At 42.6% G+C, this 16,038-nt stretch overlaps 1 protein-coding gene across 1 annotated transcript in view; it reads left to right on the top strand.

Moving 5' to 3' along the window:
* The window catches only part of LOC138261343 (BOS complex subunit NOMO1-like), a 369,916-nt gene that overhangs the window by 175,930 nt on the left and 177,948 nt on the right, over nt 1–16,038 (top strand). The window contains exons 16-17 of the mRNA XM_069210191.1: nt 323–410; nt 13,005–13,068. Of these exons, the coding sequence (XP_069066292.1) occupies nt 323–410; nt 13,005–13,068 (152 nt within the window). The remainder of the gene's footprint in view (nt 1–322; nt 411–13,004; nt 13,069–16,038) is intronic.

The raw sequence follows: 16,038 nt of genomic DNA, 5'->3' as shown, positions 1-16,038 counted from the left end.
ACCACAGACCTCATATTCTGTTCCCACAGCATTGCTCAAGACCTAGGAGGGAATTTTCCCCTTATCGCCTCCACTTGAAGATCGTGGCAGCTGAAATCTGTCTCAGTGTCCTATTCATAACTACAAACTGGATTCCAGGTCAGGTGTTAGGTGCCACATGTTTTTATATGATAAGGAGGAAAAGGGCAACTCACAACTACATATGAGTACTATTGCCGATTGTTGTAAAGACACTGCATCAGTCAGTTGGTCTGAACTTTCTTAGAAAATTAAATAAACTAGTTCCTCACAAATGTAACTTGTTTGTGTTTTTTGTATTCAGGAATTTTATCAAGATGGAAATGGCCCAGAGAACGTTGGTGTTTACAACCTATCCAAAGGAATAAATCGATTTTGCCTTTCTAAACCAGGTATTTTTTCTGTCTATGTGCTGCTTTGTGAATGACCAGTTAATTGTTTTTTGTTCACCATGGAAGAATACTTCTGGTTTTCATTTTTTGTATTGTTTAGCTACGTATTGAATTGGATAAGAAGTTGTGGATTAGTTGCACATACTAGACCATACCCTAAAACAGCTCAGCAGCATAAGTGTGTTGTAATCGTTGTAACTCTTGGCAAAGACAGTGTTGCTTATTGAGATATATTTATTTTCGTGCTGGTTCAGCTGCAAGATTTCCGAGATTAATGAAATAATCCACAAGAGGTAATACATAATATTAAAGCCATAGTAATGTGCGTGGGTAAGGATTTCTATGGCTGTACTTGGTGGGTGACAGTTACTGTGCATACACAAGTCCAACTGAATTGGTTACTAAAATGCAAAAAAAACCACTTTTCTCAGTTCAATATGATCTGAGACACAGAAAGCCACAAGGATCTGATACTTACAACGTATTCCTGTTCATACCGTTCCAGACCATGCTCTAAGCCAGTTAAAGATTTATGTTGATTACCGTGTGCAAGCTATTGTCCCTAACCCTTCTCAGGCATATTATTATAGAAAGTGGGCATTTATGTACACGTTTTGGATTTCTTCTTTTTCTTTGCATGAAAGCATTTTTCAATGAGAAGTAATCCCTTCCCAAACAACCTCCTAAAGCTCTGGGTTTTAGGTATGCTTTCCCCACTTACTACACTTGTTAGACCAACGTTATTTGTGTTTAAGGTAAGAAGTGCATTAAAAAAATTGAAATTTTGTTGTGAATGCTTGTGAATACCCATAAAGCTGCACATTTTGTTCACCGCATTAGCATTTACTATTCCAATAGGAAAGCCCATTTCCCCACCCCATATTTCACTTGTGATAAGGGAAAAAATCCAATCATCTTGCTGATCGTATGCATCCTTAGTACAAGCCCTACCCGTTTTTTTTTAATCATGTACATTTGATGTGCATGTTTTATGTAGCATTCCCATATCTATAAATGCATTCCTGTAGCAAATTTTTAGTACATAAGGGAATAAATAATAACAATCCAGTCTTGAATATGCACATTTTGTCCAAGATTATTGAACTTTAAATCTTTTAAGTCGTCATGAAAAGGTTCATTAGAAAAAAGTATTTTTCAGATTCTCCCCTTAAGAATATCCCCAGGTGCAAGATTGGATCTGGAGATTTTTCTCAGTAATGCTTGTGTGCACCGATAGGTACTGCCCTGGAACTGATGGAGCAGAGCTGCATGTAAGTGTCACCCCTTCAAGCTAACGCTGGTTACTTTATGTTTGCAACATGTTTTGGCCCGTAGATACATTGTCTTGGCATACTCTTGCCATCTAGTGTTGGGATTGGACGTTTACAGCGTGTTTTTCTTCAAAGAAGACGTTCAAGTCACAAGGTAGTGTGACTCCTCATCTGGTGTTTACTGCACATCGTCTTCAGCTGTTAGATTGTTTTGTTTCGGGTTCAGACATTGATCTCAGAGCTCTGTGACCAAAGCTTTTATCTTGGCCACGAGGCCTTATCAGTGCCTCATCTTTTCCACCTTTGATGGAAAACTCAATAGCGAAGAATACCTACTGGTTTTCCTCAACCACTTCGATTCGCCCTTCCAGGCCTGGTTTGGCTTCAAATCCCTTTTCTGCCTCCACCTTCATACACTCTAGGAACTTAGAGGTATGGAAAAGATCCCTTTTAGCATCTGTCCTAAGTGCCACCCCAAGTACTCGAGGCAGGACCTTTGCCTAACCCCTGAACATGACATGTGAGGCCTGCCTGGCCGTTTGCTTGAAGAAAATGCTTCACCAGCAGAGAGATTGTCTCTGGCCCCACTCTACCATGCAGGCGCAACAGGCAGATCATGTACCTGATATCTTCAGGGGACAGCCATGGGTACCAGAGGAAGAATTTGAAGAAGCAGAGGCACAAGATGTGTTCATGGACATTGCTATACTGTTCTCAAGTAGCGGCAATGACTCTGGCCCGGGTCATTCTAAGTCATGAGGGAAAGTAAGTAAGCAAGCGGAAGCCATACATACACTACATACACCATCCAAGACGATGCGCAGCGCCCACTGCCTTCGGGCCACGGTGATATCCATGAAAAGGCAAAGGAGCAGATTCTCATCCCGCCACCTAAAAGACCTCAGACAGGCTTTGAAAAGCTTAAGGTATCGAAAAGTGCCTTGGTCCTGCCGCCGAAAAACCCAGCTTCCACACTGGACAGACACCATAAGACCCTGGTGCCGAAAATACCAGTCTCTTCTCTGAAATCTGTCTCAGCTCCTCAACAATCTCAGTCATAGAAGATGCCATTGACATCAAAGATCCTTCGGCTGCGAAAAACCTTTGGCGCTGAAACTCCTGTACTGCATGATCCGTTGAGCCTATACTTGAAAGATTTGAAGAAAAACTGAACCACAGGCAGAAGACACCATTTATCAGTCTGGATACTGGCAAAGTTGTGACATAACCACCTCTTCCGGCAAGAGGCACACTTCCTCAATGGAAGAAGACTTTTCTGGAGGAGATCATGGGACCAGATTCACCCAAAGTCCCAAATTGAAAATGCAAAGACAAGGGCAATAGCTCTATTTCTTTCCTTCATCTCCTCCTCCTACTCAAATACCTATTCCTTCCCCTCCACCTGTCCTTCCTAATATTACCACCTGCAATACCACCAGGTAATACTCAGTCCCCAGAACTTGAGCCCTAAGAGCAGCCACATACACCACCTACACCATCATCAGCGGATGACATAGATACAGGGGGCTTTCATACACATTAGACTCCATACTTCCTAGTTCCACAGGGAGATCTAGACTGTATCTAGGACCCATCCGACCACTATTGCACAAATTCTCTGGACGATACTCAACCTGGTTTATACCCCTCTAAACTCTCACTGCCAGATCAAACCAAAACATACCAAGAAGTCATTACTAGAGCAGCACATTACTATGAAGTAGACCTCTACACTTTGCAGGATGAAGGCAATTTCTTAGTGGAAACACTAAGTAGGTCCCATAGGACAGTACAGTTTTTACCTATGCTGAAAGGAGTGCTTAAACACATGGAGTGAATTTTTAAGCAACCGGTCAAATCTAGAGTAGTCACCCCAAGACTGGACAGAAAATACAATGCCTGTCCCTCTGACGCCACCTATATCAAGGGTCTAATGCCTCCTGATTCTTTGGTGGTTCACACTGCGAGGAAGAGATCTAATTTCCAAGGCACGGGTGATGCTCCACCAACTGATAAGGAGAGTTAAAAAAAAAAATAGATATGATGCAGCAGGCAAGCATGTCGCCGCACAGGCAACCAACTACCTTTGCATAGCCATTTCAGTAGGCTTACTTTCTATGTGTTGTAGAGCCCATGGGATGAGATTCAAGAGCTCCTCCAGCATCTCCCCCATCAATAACAACAACGAGGAGTGCAATTAGTGAAGGGAGAGAAAATCATTTAAATTCCACAATACAATGCTCTTTAGACTCCGCCGATACCAGTGCATGGGAAGTGAAGTCCAGCATCCTAATTAGACGCCACTCATGGCTCAGAGTTCCAGGCTTCGAACCTGGTGTGCTGCAACACTTACTCAATTTAGCCTTTGATGGCGAACATTAGTTTGGGCCACAGGTAGACGAGATGTTGGAAAAAATAAAAAAAAGAGAGACACAAGGACAATATAGAGGTGCATCAAGTCCAGGCACTTCTACAGATACAGGCATCACTCAAAAGCAGACAGGTTCCTACCAATCCCAGTACAATAGAGGAACGTACTACAAGCCACAGTACAAAAATAACAGGGACAAAGTTTTGGGAACTGCCTCCAAGACCACCACCCCACAAAGCAATGACTTACAAAGGCTCCACTCTCAACATCACACACCAGTAGGGGGATGGCTACTACACTATTACAGTCAGTGGGCACACATTGCACCTGATCAATGGGTCCTTTCTATCATGAAGGACAGGTACCACCTCGCACTCAGCACTATACCTCCCACAATACTATCACAAGCACAAAATGGCACCACAACACCTGCGATGGGAAACGGGTCTCTTGTGGTCCTAACACTTCCTTTTCTGCCTCATATTCTTGGGCCCATTTTGCTCTAACTTTCCTAAATATTAATATCCCTGGACTGTGCCAGGAGAAAATAATATCTGTAACTCGGAAGTGTTAGCATTTACCCTGTGATCTGGCTACCTCTTTGGGAGAACTTCCTGTCTCAGTAACCGGGGACGGTCCTACACCATAGTCCTTACAATCTAGACATCCATGAATGGAGATTAAGTGCTACCAGTTGAATACATTTGAGCCACTGGTCACAGAAGTATATCCTTGCAGCTCGATGTCCATCTAGGATGTGCACTGGGAGGAGTTTGTTGCCAGGAGTGGTTCTCGTTATACTGACTTTCTTCAGGTCGAACTCTCAGCAGTGTTGTTCTTTGTGTTATCTTTGGCCCAGGCCTTGCAATGGGCCGTGTTTAAGGTTATCCGTCAGCCCTTTCTGTGTTTACCTTATCAACCATTTATAATCAAAACACCTGTTGTCATTCGTTTTTGTGGAGGTTCTGACTTTTTTGTTCCCTTGAAGCAATTCGTCATGCTACAATTAATGTTGACATTTCTTATATGCACCCTTTTGAGCCAGTGCACAGCTGCTCACTGGTACTGCTGATACTGATAAGTCTCCCTAATTGCCATCATCTGTGCATGCTGTCTGAGTGAACTGCAGTTGCTTTCTGTAAAACTGCCCTATACCACCACCTTTCCAGACAACGGTAGTGCTAAGAACCATGGCCACCTCCTTACTCAGTCATAACACCTTTCACATTAGGCAGTCTGCCACTATGCCAACGTTTTTCGTTCTGCCTCACCCCTGGGAGGAGGAGAGACTCCATCAAATCAGCCCTGAAAGGGTGTAGAGCTTTTACATTGACTGCACAAAATACCATTGTGTGGACGATCAGCTCTTTTGTAGTATTCTCTGGAGCATAGAAACGGAAGCCGGTCCTGAAAGAACCCTTTTAGAAGGGTGATCCTCTTCATCAAAATCTGCTGTTTGCTGGCCAAGCGGCAACTCCTAGGAGGCCAGAAAATTAATTCCATTGGCATTGATGAAAAGGGTGCTGGTTATGGATATGGCTATGGATATATGCCAGGGTGAAATGTAGGTGTCCATGCAAAAATTGAAGAAACACCTAATGCCTTCACAAGTCTAATGAAGGACCATTTTACCCTGTCAATCCTGCACGATTTTCTGATCTGAGTTCACTCCCCAGATCTTCCACCTAGGTAGATACTGAAGTGATAGTGACATTAGCACGCAGGGGTTGCACTTACATTTCGCTCTTCTTTTTCACTTCAGGGGCAGTATGCAGTCATTGCACGGTCACATGGTGCCATCTATGAAAGCATTGCTGAGAAAGTTCTCCTCATCCAGTTCTGTGTGATACAATTTCTTTTTATTTTAACTGTTTCATCAGTGTTACAGGGGAAATAGGCATGGGTAAAATATATATATATATGATCTATTCAAGTTGTTTGCATGTTTAAAGATGGCCGCTGCATTAGGTCACACTAGAATGTAATGAAAACAAATGATGTAGTTTAACTTATATATATGTTGTCGGTTTCATGGCCGAGTTTGTCCAGTAGAAGGCGTTTGCCGAAACGCGTTGACATTCGTTGCAGGACACTGTGAAACCATTATATGGAATACATTTGATATAATCTAACTCTGAACTGTTGAACTTTACTTCGTCCCTATGATCGGGATTTGACTAAGGGATTGGTGCAGCCGTCGGGTGGATATTGTTCCATCTGTTGAGTATTTTTTATATATATATATATATATATATATATGTTCGATGGCATGTGTAGCTGCAGATACACATGCTGTGCACAGTCCGCCATCTGGTGTTGGGCTCGGAGTGTTACAAGTTGTTTTTCTTCGAAGAAGTCTTTTCGAGTCACGAGACCGAGGGACTCCTCCCATTTCGACTCCATTGCGCATGGGCGTCGACTCCATCTTAGATTGTTTTTTTTCCGCCATCGGGTTCGGACGTGTTCCTTTTCGCTCTGTGTTTCGGGTCGGAAAGTTAGTTAGAATCTCGGAAAAAAACGTCGGTATTGTTTGCGTTCGGTATCGGGTTAGTTAGAACAAATTGACACCGAATTTGGAAGAGCTCCGGTGGCCCTTTGGGTTTTTTTCGATCCCCCGTCGGGGCCTGGTCGGCCCGGCCACACGTGACTTCAAGGCTGATGGAACGGACCCCATTCCGCTTCTGCCCAAAATGCCATAACAAGTATCCGTATACGGATCAGCATCTGGTCTGTAACTTGTGCTTGTCTCCCGAGCACAAGGAAGATACTTGTGAAGCCTGTCGAGCGTTTCGGTCGAGAAAGACATTAAGAGACCGAAGAGCCAGAAGATTGCAAATGGCGTGGACGCCGACAGGACAAGAGCGTTTCGAGGAGGAAGAAGAAGCATTCTCCATCCATGAGTCGGACTCGGAAGAGCTCGAGGCCGAAGAAACGCCAAAAACCGTGAGTAAGACGTCGAAACATAAGACTCAAGAGAAGTCAACAAAAGCCCAGGGGACGCCACTGCCAACAGGCCATGGCTTAACCCGAAAAATAGGTGACCGATCATCGGCACCGAAAAAGGGCACGCTTGTGGCGAAGTCATCCGACTCAGGTCGAGATACCGCCACACAGCAACCTCGGACCCGAGACAGCGACTCCGAAAAGATTCGGCACCGAGACAGCGGCACCGAAGAAGTTCGGCACCAAGACACCACGCCGAAAATAAAAAAGGTTTCTTCGGAGCCTAAAAAGACATCCGAAAAAGTTTCGGTTCCGAAACATCCAGCCTCGGAGCCGAAAACAGGTTCCTACACAGAGGAACAAGGATTAACCTCCCAAATGCAAAAGCATAGATTCGGAGAGGAACTTGAAGCTGTAGAGCCAGACTATACACAAAGAAGGCTCCACATTCATGAGGACACAGGGAAGATAACCACTCTTCCCCTAATTAAAATAAAAAGAAAACTTGCCTTTCAACAAAAGGACAAGCAGCCACAGGCAAAAGTGGCAAGGAAAACAACTCCACCACCGTCTCCACCATCATCAATACATGCATCACCAGTAACAACTCCACCACTGATGCACTCCCCAGCTCATACTACAATGAGTCAGGATGATCTTGATGAATGGGACCTTTACGACGCCCCAGTATCAGACAACAGCCCAGACTCGTACCCTGCAAGACCGTCGCCACCTGAGGACAGTACATCTTACACACAGGTGGTCGCAAGAGCTGCTGCTTTTCACAACGTCAACTTGCATTCCGAACCAATTGAGGATGATTTTTTGTTTAACACCCTATCATCCATCCATAGCCAGTACCAAAGCCTACCTATGCTCCCAGGAATGCCAAAACATTCAAAGCAAATCTTTCAAGATCCTGTTAAAGGCAGAGCCATAACTCCAAGGGTGGAGAAAAAATACAAGCCACCACCAACAGATCCTGTTTTATATTACAACGCAATTGACACCAGACTCAGTAGTTGTCGGGGCAGCTCGTAAGAGAGCGAACTCTCATACCTCAGGGGACGCACCACCTCCAGACAAAGAGAGTCGTAAATTTGATGCAGCGGGCAAAAGGGTGGCAGCACAAGCAGTAAACCAATGGCGCATTGCCAATTCACAAGCACTTTTGGCAAGATATGATAGAGCTCATTGGGATGAGATGCAGCATTTCATAGAACACTTACCCAAAGAGTTCCAAAAAGGGCGCAACAGGTGGTGGAAGAAGGACAAAGTATCTCAAATAATCAGATACGGTCTTCAATGGATGCAGCAGATACGGCTGCAAGGACAGTAAACACTGCAATAACAATAAGAAGGCACGCATGGCTGCATACTTCAGGGTTCAAGCTGGAAATTCAACAAGCCGTGCTAAATATGCCCTTTAATGAACAGCAGTTGTTTGGGCCGGAAGTCGACACTGCTATTGAAAAACTCAAGAAAGACACTGATACGGCCAAAGCCATGGGCGCACTCTACTCCCCGCAGAGCAGAGGCACTTTTCGCAAAACACCTTTTAGGGGAGGGTTTCGAGGTCAACCAACAGAAACCACAACATCACAAGCAAGGCCCACTTACCAGAGCCAATATCAGCGGGGAGGTTTTCGGGGGCAATATAGAGGAGGCCAATTCCAGAAGAATAGGGGAAAGTTCCAAAGCCCCAAAACTCCTCAAAATAAACAGTGACTTACAAGTCACACAACCCCATCATATAACACCTGTGGGGGGAGACTAAGCCAATTTTACAAACATTGGGAGGAAATAACAACAGACACTTGGGTCTTAGCAATTATCCAGCATGGTTATTGCATAGAATTTCTCAAAATCCCTCCAAACATCCCACCGAAAACACACAGTATGTCAAAACAACATATAGACCTTCTAGGACTAGAAGTGCAAGCATTGTTACAAAAAGAAGCAATAGAATTAGTACCAAATCAACAAATAAACACAGGAGTTTACTCACTGTACTTTCTAATACCCAAAAAGGACGGCAGTCTGAGACCAATACTAGATCTCAGAACACTAAATACCTACATCAAATCAGACCACTTTCACATGGTTACATTACAAGACGTAATCCCACTGCTCAAACAACAAGACTACATGACAACACTAGACCTAAAGGATGCGTATTTCCATATACCAATACATCCTTCACACAGAAAATACCTAAGGTTCGTATTCCAAGGAATACATTACCAATTCAAAGTGTTGCCATTCGGAATAACAACTGCGCCAAGAGTTTTTACAAAATGCCTGGCGGTAGTAGCTGCACACATCAGAAGGCAGCAAATACGTGTGTTCCCGTACTTAGACGACTGGTTAATCAAAACCAACACGCTAAGACAGTGTTCACAGCACACAAAATATGTCATACAAATCCTCCACAAACTAGGTTTCTCGATCAACTACACAAAGTCACACCTTATGCCGTGTCAAACACAGCAATACTTAGGAGCGACAATCAACACAACAAAAGGGATTGCCACTCCAAGTCCACAAAGGGTTCAAACATTTCACAATGTAATACACGCCATGTACCCAAAACAAAGGGTACAAGTCAAAATGGTAATGAAACTGCTAGGCATGATGTCTTCATGCATAGCCATTGTCCCAAACGCAAGGTTGCACATGCGGCCCTTACAACAGTGCCTAGCATCACAATGGTCACAAGCACAGGGTCAGCTTCTAGATCTGGTGTTGATAGACCGCCAAACATACATCTCGCTTCTATGGTGGAACAGTATAAATTTAAACCAAGGGCGGCCTTTCCAAGACCCAGTGCCACAATATGTCATAACGACAGATACTTCCATGACAGGGTGGGGAGAACACCTCAATCAACACAGCATCCAAGGACAATGGGACATACATCAAAGACAGTTTCACATAAATCACTTAGAACTGTTAGCGGTATTTCTAGCGCTGAAAGCATTTCAGCCCATAATAACCCAAAAATACATTCTAGTCAAAACAGACAACATGACAACAATGTATTACTTAAACAAACAGGGAGGGACGCACTCAACACAGTTGTGTCTCCTTACACAAAAAATATGGCATTGGGTGATTCACAACCACATTCGCCTAATAGCACAATTTATTCCAGGAATTCAGAACCAGTTAGCGGACAATCTCTCTCGGGATCACCAACAAATCCACGAATGGGAGATTCACCCCCAAATAATAAAAACTTACTTTCAAATTTGGGGAACACCTCAAATAGATCTATTTGCAACAAAGGAAAACTCAAAATGCCCAAACTTCGCATCCAGGTACCCACAGGACCAATCCCAAGGCAATGCTCTATGGATGAACTGGTCAAGGATATTTGCGTACGCTTTTCCCACTCTCCCGCTCCTTCCGTATCTAGTAAACAGGTTGAGTCAAAACAAACTCAAACTCATACTAATAGCACCAACATGGGCGAGGCAACCTTGGTACACAACACTACTAGACCTTTCAGTAGTACCTCATGTCAAACTACCCAACAGACCAGATCTGTTAACACGACACAAACAACAGATCATACATCCAAATCCAGCATCTCTGAATCTAGCAATTTGGCTCCTGAAATCCTAGAATTCGGACACTTAGACCTCACACAAGAATGTATGGAGGTCATAAAACAAGCTAGGAAACCTACCACTAGACACTGCTATGCAAATAAGTGGAAAAGATTTGTTTATTACTGCCAAAATAATCAAATTCAGCCATTACATGCATCTCCAGAAGATATAGTAGGATATTTACTACATTTACAAAAATCAAATCTAGCTTTCTCTTCCATAAAGATACATCTTACCGCAATATCAGCTTACCTGCAAATTACTCATTCAACTTCATTATTTAGAATACCAGTCATTAAAGCGTTTATGGAAGGCCTAAAGAGAATTATACCACCAAGAACGCCACCTGTTCCTTCATGGAACCTCAACATTGTCTTAACACGACTCATGGGTCCACCATTTGAACCCATGCATTCTTGTGAAATGCAATACTTAACGTGGAAAGTTGCGTTTTTAATTGCCATCACATCTCTAAGAAGAGTGAGTGAAATTCAAGCTTTTACCATACAAGAACCATTTATTCAAATACACAAAAATAAAATAGTCCTACGAACAAATCCAAAATTTTTACCAAAGGTAATCTCACCGTTCCACTTGAATCAAACGGTAGAATTACCAGTGTTCTTCCCACAGCCAGATTCTATAGCTGAAAGAGCACTACATACATTAGACATCAAAAGAGCGCTAATGTATTACATTGACAGAACAAAACCAATTCGAAAAACAAAACAACTATTAATTGCTTTTCAAAAACCTCATACAGGAAATCCAATTTCAAAACAAGGCATTGCTAGATGGATAGTTAAATGCATTCAAACCTGCTATATTAAAGCAAAGAGAGAGCTGCATATTACACCAAAGGCACACTCAACCAGAAAGAAAGGTAATACCATGGCCTTTCTAGGAAATATTCCAATGAACGAAATATGTAAGGCAGCAACATGGTCTACGCCTCATACATTTACAAAGCACTACTGTGTGGATGTGTTAACTGCACAACAGGCCACAGTAGGTCAAGCTGTATTAAGAACATTATTTCAAACAACTTCAACTCCTACAGGCTGAACCACCGCTTTTGGGGAGATAACTGCTTATTAGTCTATGCACAGCATGTGTATCTGCAGCTACACATGCCATCGAACGGAAAATGTCACTTACCCAGTGTACATCTGTTCGTGGCATTAGTCGCTGCAGATTCACATGCGCCCACCCGCCTCCCCGGCAGCCTGTAGCCGTTTAGAAGTAGATCTTAACATTTGTACATTTGTAAATATATTACTTTAAGCTTCATTATGTACATACGTATTCACTCCATTGCATGGGCACTATTACTAGCATACACAACTCCTACCTCACCCTCTGCGGGGAAAACAATCTAAGATGGAGTCGAAATGGGAGGAGTCCCTCGGTCTCTTGACTCGAAAAGACTTCTTCGAAGAAAAACAACTTGTAATACTCCGAGCCCAACACCAGATGGCGGACTGTGCACAGCATGTGAATCTGCAGCGACTAATGCCACGAACAGATGTACACTGGGTAAGTGACATTTTCCATATATATATATATATATATATATATATATATATATATATATATATATATATTATTTTTCTCATTGGAGTATGTACAATATTGATGACCATCAAATGTGAGCAGTTGGAATGATCCAAAGAAAATATTTTCCTAGGGGTTACGGCTATTAGACTATGTGGAAGAGCTCAAAAAGAGACTGTGCGGTAAGAAGAATTGATACTGTTCAATGAAGGAAAGAAGGAATTCTTAAATTGCATGGAACAAAATAAGAAATAGAGAAAAGACAAATGGTTACGTCTGTATCCTCCACCCCATGAAGAGGAATCACACTTAATAGAAACAGTCACAGTTCTCTGAGTAATTAAGACATCATAGAAAAAGAAAAAACAGGGTAAAAGTACTTTTATTTTATAATTCAAGGTTAAAGACTTATGTGATTAATACACTAAAGGTTTGTGTGTTAGTGATGTTGCTTACGATGGAAGGGGGCAGCTTAGTCTTGATATTGGTGAAGTGTGAGTACAGTCCTAAGTCCCGGCACTGTTCAGACTGGTTAGATGACCCTGAAATTTAATTTGACTTTCCCTGGCATGGAGGAACAGCTCAAGAAATATGAAGGTAACTTGGGTAATCCCAGGGGTGTTGCTTTATTGTATGAAAATTGCAAATGTATTTCTAGTCTCAGAATAAGTGGCATGGAAATTATAACTGAGTACTGCATTACAAGTTGTTTAATTGACAGAGTGTGGCATCTTTTTACTCTTTGTTGCTGGATATCAATTATTACTCTGTTTATGTTGGCATAGTTTCTGTCACAGATTTGCGCCCAAGGCTTCTCTTTATTCTTTTAATCTTTTCTTAGGTGTATACAAAGTAACCCCCCGTTCCTGCCATCGTTTTGAGCATGAATATTACGCCTATGATACGTAAGTGTAAATGTTCTCTGGATCCGTGCTGTTAGTATACTCCTTTCTGTGGCTTTGTATTCTTTTTATTTGGTATTCTTTTGTTTAATGAGGCCAACTACAGAGAACAAAAAGAACCTCTGGGCATAGTTTGTGTGTATATATAATGTCTACCCAGTGGGGGTCACCACTAGGTAGTTACATTTAGGATTGTGTTTCCCATAAGAAAATAGCTTTTTGTTTTCCTAATACCTTTTGCATCGTTTGACAAATCTTCACAAACTTTTAAACTTCAACCTCAGTTTCCTACTGGAATGTTCAGAGTGATTCATCAAACACGTGCCGATAAAAGGGGAGAAGAGGGGGTGGGAGGGACCCAAAATGCATTTTACCAATTCAGTATTTCCATAGGAAAATTAGACACAGCTACAACCCAAATGGATGAACGGAGTTAACCCAATTTGTCAGCAATCTAGATCTTTGTCCAGAAGGCGTTTTATTGTGATTTGGTGCAGTAAAGTTCAGTAGTTTTTGAGAAATTAGGCAAAAAAAATGTGTATATTTTACGGCTTGGCGGATCTGCGAAGCTGACAGATCTCAAGATGAGATCTGATTGGCTACCACCACATCACCATCAATGTGGCGGCAGCCATCTTAGGATTCGGGACTCAGTCCTGGCAAGAGGTAAAAAAAAGATAAAAGGGGGTGGGGTAAAGATACACTGCCCTCCTAGGCCTAGTGGTGGGGACGGGGTGCACATTCGATTAGGGGAGAGGGACGTGCATTAAAAATACATAAAACATTCACTGATAAAACAAAGGTTAAAGGGATATTATTGTTAGGTGAAAATGTCAGTTAAAACCACTAAAATCCACAAGTTATAGTTATCTCAAGAAAGTGTAACTCGAACCCTAATGTAACTATAACTCACCCTCGGCATAAACTGCTAATTACCTCTGATATTGCATCACTCATGACATGTTCTATGACATCATCGCTAACATGACTGTAACAGCTGAAATTACATCATTGATGACAACACAGCATTTCTGAGGCACGATTTATAGTTACTTTAGGGCTCGAGTTACAAACCTCTTTTTTGTTGAAGATGATATCGGCCAGGAGGGTAAGCAAGTGATAGCTCTTTATGTTAACCTTCTTAAACCAGCTTCTACTCGGACAAACTGGTTCTTTGGAGGCTGACCTCTTACCTGCTGAAAGTGGCGATCCCTTTCCTTGACGGTTAGAAAATCATACTGACAAAATTTTTCACTCCACTTCATCTCTCCAAGGAGGAGGAAAGGCTCCGTTGTCTGGACCCTAAGGGAGCTCTCTTTTTATATTGCTTGCATCAAAGATCACCAGGTAGATGACCAACTATTCAGTGGGTTCACTGGAACAAAAAAATTACAAAGCAGAGCAGAAACAGATGTTGGATTGTGTTCTGCCTAAAAATCGATGTGTTTGCTAAGTAGCAGCCCACTGGAGGCTTGTGGGCTCACTCCATCAGAGCCAAGGTGTCCACTACTGTATTAGTTCACTGGGAATCTGTCTGGGATATCTGTCAGGCTGCTGTGTGGGCTTCACTCCACATGTTTATGAAACACTTCTGCCTGGAAAGTCCGGAAGGTTGAGACTGGACCTTCGCCTGTTTGGTCCTTGAGGTTTTTTTGGGAGCCATTGCTTGGGTATCTATTCTAATGAGAGGAATCTGCACTTAGAAGTCTCTTTTAGAAGAACAATTTACTCAACTTTGGTACTGTTTTCTGGTAGAGACTCATTCTTACCACAGATTTCTCACTGATCCTCCCCATTCTTTGAAATGGGGCCTTTTCACCCTAATAATCTGGTTAGATTCTGCACACTGGTCACACACATTGTTCAGGTGTGGCTCTGTGATTTTGGTGTGGAAATAGTCACAAAAGAAACTGATGTCAGTGCGCTGGGGTGGCGCATATATATAGCGACCGGGCACGTCACTTTTATGCAGGTAACATGGAGCCAGTCGCTGACACCTACTGGTGCGTAGAAGTACAGCTCAAAATGTTCATTGCTCGACTTTGATGCCTGGGGTATATTCTAACGTGAGAAATCTGCTGTTAGAAAGCTTCTAGCAAAAAAGATGTTAACAAAGGTAAGTAACTTGCTGAGGACGCACTTATGAGAGGGTGGTTGTTCAGAAAATCTAAAACACAGCATCCCATGTGGGGATTTTTATTTCTATAACCAATTTTATTGTTTCATAGGAACATAAGAACATAATTACCACCACATCCAGTGACTTCAGATTGACCTCCAAGAAAAATATAGTAGTATTGCAGACATAGTAGCAATCCACTGTTACTGCACCAGAACAATTTTTCACACGCAAGTTATAGCAGGTGTTAGAAATTTGGTCTCTTGTTGGCAGACATATGCAGCCTGTCCAAGTAGGATCCATAATCCTAGTCAGGGAAAGTCAATTACACAACATAAAGTAGCCTGTGTTCACCCCCTGGTAGTTTGGTGCAGAGCAGGCAGGCCTAACTTAGAAAACCAATGTATAAAATATTTGTGCAGCACACACGCAATAATCACAGGAGGTACACAACAACAAGAGACCCTACAAGGATGTAGAAAAATAAAGCTTGTGTATCTAGTTGATTTGAAATCAGCACAACACAGATCCAGTTCATAACTGGTTAATATTTGCTTTGCAGACTCAAAAATAAAGCAAGGTAGATAAGTAATGATGCGATCGAAGAGGTGGTGCAGGGAGTCCTCGGCACGAGTGTGCGTTGATTCCACAGACTACAGTAAAGTCCTTGGCTGCGCTCCTGTCGGGGAGCGAATGGTTGATTCCCAGGTGTGGTCACCAGGGAAGCAGGTGGGCTTACCAATGCCACTCCAGATGCAGGGAGAATACGGGTGGCAATGGCTATCTGAGCCGGCTCCAGGGGATCAAAACTGCACATAGCAAAGTTTGGCAAAGCCCCTCATGTGACTAAAGTG

Source organism: Pleurodeles waltl, chromosome 10 (assembly GCF_031143425.1).
Source record: "Pleurodeles waltl isolate 20211129_DDA chromosome 10, aPleWal1.hap1.20221129, whole genome shotgun sequence".
NCBI lineage: Eukaryota > Metazoa > Chordata > Amphibia > Caudata > Salamandridae > Pleurodeles > Pleurodeles waltl.
The sequence above is the reverse complement of the archived record's forward strand: the minus strand, read 5'-3'. Positions and strand labels throughout refer to the sequence as shown.